General features: G+C 40.1%; 1 protein-coding gene across 1 annotated transcript; it reads right to left on the bottom strand.

Moving 5' to 3' along the window:
* Nucleotides 1-2,782: 2,782 nt before the first annotated feature.
* Nucleotides 2,783-6,583, bottom strand: LOC135200681 (uncharacterized). Its single transcript, XM_064229289.1, has 3 exons — nt 6,566-6,583; nt 4,164-4,353; nt 2,783-3,417 (listed from the first exon to the last, which is right to left on the bottom strand). Exons 1-3 carry the CDS (start codon nt 6,581-6,583, stop codon nt 2,783-2,785), a joined length of 843 nt encoding a protein of 280 aa, XP_064085359.1.
* Between the last annotated feature and the right edge of the window lie 4,387 nt (nt 6,584-10,970).

Below are 10,970 nucleotides of genomic sequence, written 5' to 3' on the forward strand. Positions count from 1 at the left end.
AGATTGTTTGAGTCACTAAATGTGAATATACAAATTCCTCCAATAATAAAATTACCTCCACCTTGGACAATGAATAAAATGAAAACTTGCACACAATTAAAATATTTATCAAAAAAATACTTATATACACCATCACACCATAGACAACATATATGGAGTGGGATATGCTGCAGTGTCCCAGGACAAATCATATCAATTCTCTCAACCCAATACAGCTTCAATATTCATAGCGGAGCTTTGCACATTGCCTCAGCCATAAAAATAATTAAAAAAACATGATTCAATAATTTTGTGATTTTTAGTGACTCAAGAAGTGCTGTGCCATAGAAGCCATCCAGAGTTCTAAACCAAAAAAGAATATTGTACAACAAATTAAATTATCACCTCATAAATTAGATATTATTGGGAAAAATGAAGAAATATGTTGGATCCCTGCCCATGTAGGAATCAAAGGAAATGAAGAGGCTGACAAAGCAGCCAAAGAAGCAAATCAAATGACAAGATCAAGTGTGAATCTCCCTATGAGTGATTATGTAACAGACATAAAGATGGGTATTATAAGGAAATGGCAACATATTTGGAATGAAGAATCAGAAAATAATATATTAAAGCAAATAAAACCTGATGTTGGAAAGTGGAGTTCATCATATCAGAGAGAGAGAGACATGAACAAGTAATTCTGACATGTTTCCATATAGGCCATACCCGTCCGATGCATGGACACTTAATGAGCAGCTCACGTGGCTCAGCTCCTGAGTGCGCAGAGTGCAAGGTGGTTATAACTCTCAAACGTGTTATGCGAATGCCCAAAGTACAACCACCAACGACTGTCGACATTTGGAAATAGATCTATGAAAGAAATCTTGTCAGAATACTCTGCATTTTCGGTCATGCCTATTTTTATGTTCTTGAAGAATTGTAATTTAGTTGATAAAATATAAACCTAAGTAAAATTTAAAAATAAGAAAATTATTAGACTAATGAATTTTAAAAGCAAAACTTTTAAATGTGACTTAACTTATTCTGATTTTGTTTTTTATGAAAGTATGGATACGTGAGTAAATGTATTTATAGTGTGCATGTGTTCTAGTGTGAGTGTGTGCCTTTGTGCAGTTTTTAGTTTAATTTTCACTCATTTGTCATCACACCGAATAAACAATTTGGTTCCAGAGGTTTGCCTCTGGCCTAGACATGATTTTTTTTATTTTAATCTAATCCTTCAGGCCAGCCCTATGAGAGCTGAAAGTCAGCTCAGTGGTCTGGTTAAACTACTTTAATAATAATTGGAGAGCATGATTTTGACAGAAGTAAGTTCATTATAAAATTGTTTTGTGGAGTGAGAATTGAGGTCCCCGATTATACAAATATGATCAGCAGAGAATCGTGAATAATACTGTGTAACTCCCCTAGGATCATGCAGTAATGATCAAAATTATTGTTATTTTCCCATGGCATATAAACATTAATTATTAGGATTTTAGAGTTCCCTACTGTCATTTGAAGCCCCAGCAATCTGTATTCCTGTAGGTCATCACCTTTATCATATTGTCTAACGATTTGTGCCACAGGAAAGAAGGCCCCCCTTTTGGGCGACTGGCTGTGATTTGATCTATAACTTGTATCAATGAAGTCGAGAAGGTTCTGAAGTCTTCATGTATTGAATCGCAGATGGCAAGGTCATGTGGCCAGAGGAGCGTTTCTTGTAATGCAGTGATGCCTTTGAAGTTTTTGCAGAACCTGTTTAGGAGAGGAATGTTCTGCTTGAGGCCAAAAATATTCCAAGAGATTATGTTTAATGTATCCATGGCTACACACGAAGATGGGAGATGAATGTGTTGATCATTTGGGTGGATGGGGGCGTTAGCCAGGGTGAGTGGGCAGTCACTCACTATGGGCTGGCATTTGCGGTGGAAATGACCCTGGTTGGGGTGTCAGTAAGTTCCCCTGGGGGGACCAACAGTCCCCTCAAAATGGTCTATAGGTGATGGGGGCACTCCCGTGTTGCTGGGAGGCGAGGAAAAACTGGATGCCGTATTCAAAGGAGTCTGTTGGCTATCTGTGTGATTGTCTATCGATTCCTGCACTCCTTTGATCGCATCCCAGATCCGTGCAAGATTATTTGTTTCCACAGTTTTAAGACTGTCTAGGGATTTCTGTAGTCCTTTGATCACGTCTCAGATTCTTGAGAATTTATCTTTTGGCCGGTCTGAACGTCTGGTGATTGTCCGAGACGATGAGTGAAGAAGTGCCATGGGTCGCACTGAATCATTGCAGAACCAGGATGAAGGTAACGGCTTCCAGATTGCCGCAAAACTCCAGGTATACTGCCCTGGTGGTCATACAGGTGATGAGCAGGATGTGTCCTGCTCCCTCTGTGGTGTGGATGGGACCCATGTGGTCCACTCCAATGTATTTGAATGGGCGACTCATGTTCGCTCTTTCTTTGGGTAGTGGAGGCGGTGGTGGCTGTGTCAGTAGGGGCTTGAAGGCGATTACACAGGCTCTAAACTGTAATATGCATTACGGTGTCAATAAACTCATGTGTCTTTTCTGTCAGGACAATTGGTCGCCCGGACTGAGTTGTTGTAGAAACAACTTTCCACTCACAAATAGAGAACTAACCAAGCCTAAGGGGTCGAAATTCGACACTAGAAGTGAGAGTATCCTGCGTTTCTACCCACCCTTCCCTCATCTCTTGGATCCCCCGACTCCCCTTCCCACGGATCTAATCCTCATCCCTGTTCCGTTCCACCCCCAACACGCTCACACACACAGGTTCATCTCAACTCATTCTCTCATCCAATTCTCTAACATTACTGGTCCAGCCAGTCAAGGGCATGTTGGCTCGTTCTAAGTTTTCTCTTGTGCACTTGTGTTCCTGCATCAGCGATTGCGTTTCATTGAAAGTTTGGATATAGTTATCTACATAAAACTGACTAAGCAAGTCCGGCCGTCCTTCCCTTTGCAAATGAGTCTGAAGGACTTGTCGCAGGAGGAAGGGGCTCACAGTGACGCTGAATACCACAAACTGAAAGGCGAAGGTAGCTGTACGATTAGGTGCCTCACACCAGAGGAATCCTGTGTACTTGGCATCACTGGGATCTAACAATATGCTATGGAATGCTTTGCTAATGTCTGCAGTTAGGGCATATCGACTAAATCTAAACTTCGATAACCAGTTATACAATGCCTCTACCAAGTTGGGGTCAGATAGAAGGCAATCATTTAATGACAGTCTGTCCTTGGACTTTACTGATGCATTGAACACAATGCATAAGGGGGTGGTACGGCTCTCCTTTTTAACCCCAAAGTGGGGCATGTAATATCCTTCAATTTTCAGGGCTTCTAACCTCTCGATGAATCCTGCCTCAAGTAAGATTGCAATACCCTTTCGTAATCGGCGCGGTATTGGGGTTCCTGATCAAATTGTGTTGTGATCGTGCACTACTAGCTGCGTGCGAATCACTCATTTTCCCATTTCGATCTTGCACGCCACCACATCGAATTGTCCCTTGATTTCTGCAGAGCCAAAGGGAGCTAGGTTTAATGCTACTCGACCTACGATGGGGAGATTTAATCTCTTGGCTAAGGAGGCTGATATGAAGCTGCGTTGGCTCCCAGTGTTGAGGAACAATCGGATGCGGTTGGTTTGTTCATGCACGCGTAACATGGCAGTGGCTGTTGGCAACAAGGAACAAGGTAGTTCTAGCGAGGGACTTTTCAACGTTACCTTAGCGTTTACACAAGGTTTCGATTCCTTCTCTTTGGTGTTTGGGTTGTTAGTGATCTTCTGGCTACCTTTTGGAGTCACAGTCTTCACCAGGCGAGAAGTTATATGCAATGCACTAGGAACATTATGAGAGGTGGCAAAAGAGGGTGAAGTTGAGGTCTTGGGGGGTGTCTGTTATCACAAATTAAATTATGGTGCTTAGCACCACACAACTTACACGAATTCTCACTTTGGCACTGTTCGCTTCTGTGCCCTACATTTAGACAATTGAAACACCTTCTCGTGGGGATCAACTGACGACATCTCGTGGCTATATCTAGCGGTCTGTTGCACTCGTGTGCTGAATGGCTGTCGTTACAAAACGGACAAGCTTTAACTTTAGGTTTCGGGTTTGTGTTCATTTCAGGTTTCACATCGGGTTTTAGGGACTCACCCTTTTGAAGCACATTGTCCTCGAGCATACAAATGATGAAATCAGTGGTGTTGAAGAACTCATCAAGATCATAGTTGCACTTGCGCAAGTGCTCCATGACTTTACGGTATAATTTACCCTCAGATGATTTTTTATTTATTAGGCTCATGATCATACCGTGACCAATATCATTCTTGCTCAAACGTTTAATCTGTTCGATCAAAATGGTCAATTCGAAACGGAATTTCTTAAGTTCCATGGGGTTTTATGAGGGTACAAGATATTGGCTAATCGCTGATGCAATATGACAAGCATTTGATGTTCATTCCCATACTGTTTATCAAGCAGACCTAGTGCAATTCGATAGTTAGCCATGGTTACGCTCAGAGATTTGACAACTCTGAGCAGATCCCTTCCCAAGGTACCGAGCAAGTACGTGAACTTGGTCACATCGTCCAAGTCACTTCTGTGATTAACATGAATTTCTAAAAATTCTCTATATGAAGCACATTTGCTCACTTCTCCTTTGTACGTAGGGAGGGGCAATGGTTTCAGCTTTGGCACACTGACGCTTTTAGTGGGAACGCTTAGCGTATCAATCCGGTGCGGTGAGTAACAACAAAACTGTTTTTTGTTGTTTCATTCAACAGCTGACGTAGCCTAGCCTCAATTCCGAATTCTAATTTAGCAACATTTGACATATACATCGAACGAAGCTGTTTCTCATCTCCATGAATATTGTCGACCAGATTCTGGTATACAGCCGCGGTATACATTTCTATTAGCTCGCGTTGAGGTTCTAGGATTAGGTCTGATAGAAGACCCATCGTTGCCTCAATTTGGATTACCATGGCAACCACCATGATGATTTTTTTTATTACAAGGGGTTAAAAAAGAAACAGAGTGATTTTACGGTACGAAGAGGGGGGAAGGTTAATACAAGATTGTGGCAACTACGAACTCCTACTTGGCTTGATGGTCGGTCTCTCCTCTTATCAGTCTCATCAAGCAGTTGAGGAACACTGCCTTTACTGGACTTGTAAAACAAACACTGTCAGATTTCTTGCCCAACTTATAAGCCTCTGTGTTCATGGAAAGATGCCTAACGCCATACTTATGTTGTTTCAAACAGTACTTTCTTAGATGGGCATTAAAATTTCATACTTTCGCTTTGTAGTCTTCTGAGGTCTTATGGAAACGATTTCCACTCGAGTATTCTCTTAATTCTGCATCACAGATTGCGATTACTTTGGTCCGGCTCCTCAATTGCTTGGCAAGCACTTTCAGGTTGTCCCAGACGGCTTTAGGAGCCTATTCAGCCAGGTCGTTCCCACCCAGATAGACCACCACCAAGTCGTACCGATTCTGCCAGAATTGCAAACTTTCATCTTTAAATTGGGCAGTAAGACTCTCTGGTTTACAGTAAATTTCTATATCTATGTCACTACATTGTGGCAGATTTGGCGGTAAACATCATTGCCTACTCAATGTCTTCCGAGCAGCAGAGTCCTTGTTATCTGGTTAATCGAAGGATCAAATGTCGCGAATTATTCGCTTTTGACTTACCTAGGTTCTAGCCTGGTGGTCTGGGCGATAACAAGGTCTGAAGGACTAGACTCTACAACTCGGTGGAGGGATTGAGGAAGCAAGGGTTGTAGTTTTACACTTTCATAAAAAAAAAAAACTGTAATTACACTCAAAACATTGCCCCACATATTATATACAAGTTAATTCCATGTGGAAAGGTCACAGGAAACATTTAATACGAAAACTCAATGAATTAAGATAGCACGTAGCCGTTGCAATTCTATGTCTGTGAGGCAGACCAAGAGATAAGAAAATCGAGAAATCTGACACAAAATCCATATACTCGGATTGCTCACTTTACGTTTGGCAATACAAACTCGAATTAGGTTTCATTATTCATAGGATGCATTGGATACCCTGTGATAAACTTACGTTATATCACGTTAATTGAATCAAAGTAACGACTCTAGCTGTGTGGGGAGGAGAAGATGATCCGCCTTACCTTTATCCCTTCTCTTCGGTACCTGGGAAGCGAATGCATGCTGTGCGTGGCGTTCCCCTCGAGCACAACTCTTGTGACGTCATGGTGTAACAATTCTTGACGCATGACGCTATACTCTATTTCGTCTCATCTTTATGGGTTAACTACAAGATATGGTAATTCATATTAAGGTGGATGACGAACTCTAGTTTTACATAATGTGTTGTAACTTAAGTAAACTCGAGGAATTCCCCCATAGACGAAGGTTTTCGCTAGATGCACTTCCTTTGTTTTTATCTTATATTCATGATTAATTTTGTTTCAGAGTTTTATAAGATATATAAAGTTTATAGCAGTTTATTTTGCTTTCCTTCCCCACAGAGTTTCATAATGATTAGTTACGTTTTTCACATACCTGTGACATAAGTCTCATAGTCGCTTGCAGTCGTCATTGATTCTTCTTACTCAAGTTAACCTGACGTTTGCGGCAGGTTTGTCACAAAAAGGGGATCCGTCCCTTTTTGCAACAGTGTGGCTTGGGGAAATTTGTAAGCCATAAGTGGTTAATGTAAATGTGGGAAGGTCTTGCTTGCTTTTGTTGTTTTAGCTTGTGATCCCACCACAGGACCATCAGTTCAAGTGTTCTGTATCAAATTGCTCAGGTCATTTTGTGCCTGTGGGTATGGTTCATACCAACTGGATGTAAGTTTTAATGATGAAACTTCATTATAAGCTATCCCAGTGATTCCTAGGGTTCAGTAGAACCAAGGAAAGGGAAAATTTATCTTTCTGGCAAAACTTTTTCTCAGACCAAGATTTATGTTTGGGTCAAACCCCAGTAACACCAGTCTCCAGTACCTCCCAAGTGTTTTATTTTTAGGCAAAAACCCAGTAAAATCAGTCCCCACTACCTACCAGGTTAAACCCACCGGGGAAATAGAGGGATTTTTACACGGGAGATATTCTTGCAATGAAATATGAAGGGGCATTACCACTGAAATGACCCTACTGAATCCAGATGGATCAGGGACACAAATTTCAGGTAGCCATGGGAGAACCCTTATAAAAGGAATTCTATCCCCATTTACAGCTATCAATGGATCCTAGTATCCCTAAAAGGGATATTAGGATCCATCTGACTCCAACTGATATTACGATATTTTCAGTGGGGTGTGGTAACTTACCCAAGACTTCTGCCCCTTTAGTAACAGGCAGTTACTTCTAGATGGAATTCTATCCCTTTTAGCAGCTATCTCTGCCCGAGAGGATTTTCCCCCAAAAGGGATATTAATATCCACCTGACTCAAAGTTTTAGAGGATACTGGGTGAGAGATTAAGAGAGATTGTAAAGATCAGGAAACAGCAGTATGGATTCATGAGAGGAAGAAGGACGGTGGATGCCATCTTCATAGTAAGACAGCTACAGGAAAAGAGGCTAGAGGGAAACCAGGAGCTTTATTGTGCATTTATAGACCTAGAGAAAGCATACAATAAAACCCAAAGAAAAGTGATGTTTTGGTGTTTGAGGTAGAGGAAAGTCTCAGAAAAGTTGGTTCAGATGGTCGAGATGATATATTAAAGAACGAGCACAAAAGTAATAACAGCAGTTTGGGAAACAGAAAACTGAAATTAGTGTTGGATTACACCAAGGGTCAGCATTAAGCCCACTTTTGTTTGTGCTGGTCATGGAAGTGTTGAGTGGAGAGATCAGGAATGAAGTGCTGTGGGAGCTGTTGTACACTGATGATCTGGTGATTATAGCTGAAGATGAGGTGGAGCTAAGGAGAAGGATTGGAGAGTGGCAGAAGTCTCTGGAAAGGGGTGGCTTAAAGGTGAAGGTGAATAAAACAGAGGTTATGGTGAGCAGTAGAGAAGATATTGCCAGAATAGTAATGCAAGAAAGAAAATGCTCGACTATAAAACAGATGGAAAAGTTTAAATACTTATGATGTACTATAAGCCAAGAGGGAGGATGTGAGGCTGAAGTTGACAGTAGGATAAAAGCAGTGGGGGGAAGTGGAGAGATGTAGCTGGAGTATTATGTGATAAGAAAATGCCAATCAAGTTAAGTCAAGATCTATAGCACAGTGATGAGACCAGTGTTAATGTACGGATCGGAAACATGGGCTCTAAGAAGAAGAGGAAGTAAAGCTTGAGAGAACCAAGATTAGAATACTGACGTGGATTGTGTGAGTATCGCTGCTTGAGAGATTGTAAAATGATGAACAGGCTTAGTAAAGATTTCAGAGGTGATAAGAGAGTAACGTTTGAGATGGTATGGGCATGTGTTAAGGGTGGATGATGAGGAGTGAAGAGGGCTTGGGAAGAACCTGTTAGAGGAAGAAGATTGAGAGGGGGACCAAGAATTAGACGGTGAGATAAGGTGAAGGAACGTATGGAGAGAAGAGGTTGGGTGAAGAATGATGCCTTTGATAGAAAAGGCAGTGGAGAAGGCGCATCAGGCAACCGACCCCGTAATGTAGGGATAATGGTGGGAAAGAAGATATATATATATATATATATATATATATATATATATTATATATATATATATAATATATATATATATATAATATAATATAGTATAATATATATATATGTGTGTGTGTGTGTGTGTGTGTGTGTGTGTGTATAAATCAAATATTCAACGTGAGATATAAAATCAATGAACTTCTAAAGATTATTTACTAACCGTAAATATTATGAGACTTGGGACTGAATTATGCATTGTACATACGCCAATAAACTGCTCATGCCTGAATGAGAGCACTTATTATCTCCAGATGTAATCTTTCATAATGTAGAGTTTTACGTTTTTAGTTCTGAATACACTGTGACAGCCATTTTCATACATGATTTTGATGTATCTTTTACCACTTTAATTTTACTGTTACTTGTTACATATTCTGACAAGGGGGATAGAAGAGTTTTTTAACCATAATGCGGACCTTTCTCTACAGAAAGGCTTCAAATGTGCCTAATGAATGGAGAAATCATATATATAACAGAAGGGATCGATAATCGAATGGAATAAATATCTTAATATATGAACAAGGGCATATAGAGGAATAAGTGATAATGATAGAAAGACACGACAGACGTTGGCGATGGCAACGACATATGAGATTACTTATTGTATTGTGCATAGCGTATTGAACCCAGAGCAAAGTGCAAAGGTTAAAAGTTGGGTCGAACTAATCTATTGAAGCCAGAGGTTAATAGTAGGTAGTGTCCGGTATACGGCTAATGGAATTCTCGACCTCACACACTGACCTCTTAAAAGATGTTACGAGTGATCATAACAGCCGTTGAACGAAACGCAATGAAAAGTAGAGCGTGAATAAAAATGGAAAAGAACTCTTTTAGACATAAGGTGAGAAATTTACATTTATTGTGAATAGGCACCTACTATGAGATTCAGGGTCTCTGTAACACGGTTTTTTGGACTTTGCTCCTTATCAAAGCATCGGATGTAGCTGAAAGTTGACATATGTATATTTTACAACCACACACAAATTTTGTCAGCATTATCAATAACCTAAACCCGATAGTTTTAATTTTTATAGAGTAAAAATGATCTAGCCGACGCCATGGCCAATGATTACAGCCAAGAGTCAAAAAACATTCATTACGTAAGCAAGGTAAACAAACACCTTTTGACTAAATGTTGCCCCGCCCATCCACCAGACAGAAATTCCATCGGCTCTGAAACCCAAAGACTTTATGAATGGCGGAACTATAAATAGATGTGGGTGGGGTATCAGTGCTAGCGTAGTAATACTACTGTAGCAGTAGTGCCGCAAAGTATAGCAGTAATATACATGAATTAAACGTTTAGACCAACTGCTGGGATCCTTGAGGATCATTTAGCACTTCTTACAACTACTCGAGAAATTAGTTTTTATAGCCAGAAGTTAAATTTTCTAATCCAACAATGCCCATGGTAGCCTTCAGTGTTATCCTGAATTATAACGAGGCGAAAGTGGGTGGAGCCTCATGAAGTCACCATTCTGACGATAATTATTGGTGAAGGTTTAAAGCCAATATACGGTACCGGCTATTTTTTTTTTCAGTAAATAGGTAGATAGCCAATAAATAAAAATTGCTTGACATTGGATATAGCAGTTATCAAATCAAGCTTGTCTACTATGTTTTTGGTAATTACCAACTATTCCCTACATCTTGTCAATCTGTTTGTGACCTATAAAGTAGACTGTAATTTCTTTGGAAACTTATTTTGGGAGTTAGACTAATAATCGAAGTGTTTTTGTATTTATTAACATATTTTGTTGGTTTGTTCATTATGACAATTATCAGTGGAGAGGTTCCAGAGTTCATAAAGGTGTACTGCTTTGCTTGTATTTAAATTTGTATGTCATTGTTGCCAGAGGTTTAGCCTTCGTTACGTATAGCCAATCATCCATCGAGAAAGAGGGAAGAAATGGTGTCATAAGTTACGTTTTATGTGCGTTCGAAACCTTTTCTCTGAGTAAGTTGGCCCGTCTTCAAAAAAGGTCACTTTTACATTATAAGTACCAAATTTATTCAACCTACGTAGTGCAGAATACACTCAAAATTTATGTGTTGATATAATATGTATTCTGAATAAGCGTTATATTTATGAAATGCATAGATAAAAAGTTATTGCGAAAAAAACCGTGTTACAGAGGCCCTGAATCTCATAGTAATCAAGAGTCCATATATACCAATCGTACGAAGAAACGAACGACAGCAGTAGACAAGACATTGTAAGAGAAGTGTCAAGAGTGAGACTGGGGCCCTCCATAGTGATTTGTGGACTTGTAAATTTCTTCACGAGT

Source organism: Macrobrachium nipponense, chromosome 27 (assembly GCF_015104395.2).
Source record: "Macrobrachium nipponense isolate FS-2020 chromosome 27, ASM1510439v2, whole genome shotgun sequence".
Classification (NCBI taxonomy): domain Eukaryota; kingdom Metazoa; phylum Arthropoda; class Malacostraca; order Decapoda; family Palaemonidae; genus Macrobrachium; species Macrobrachium nipponense.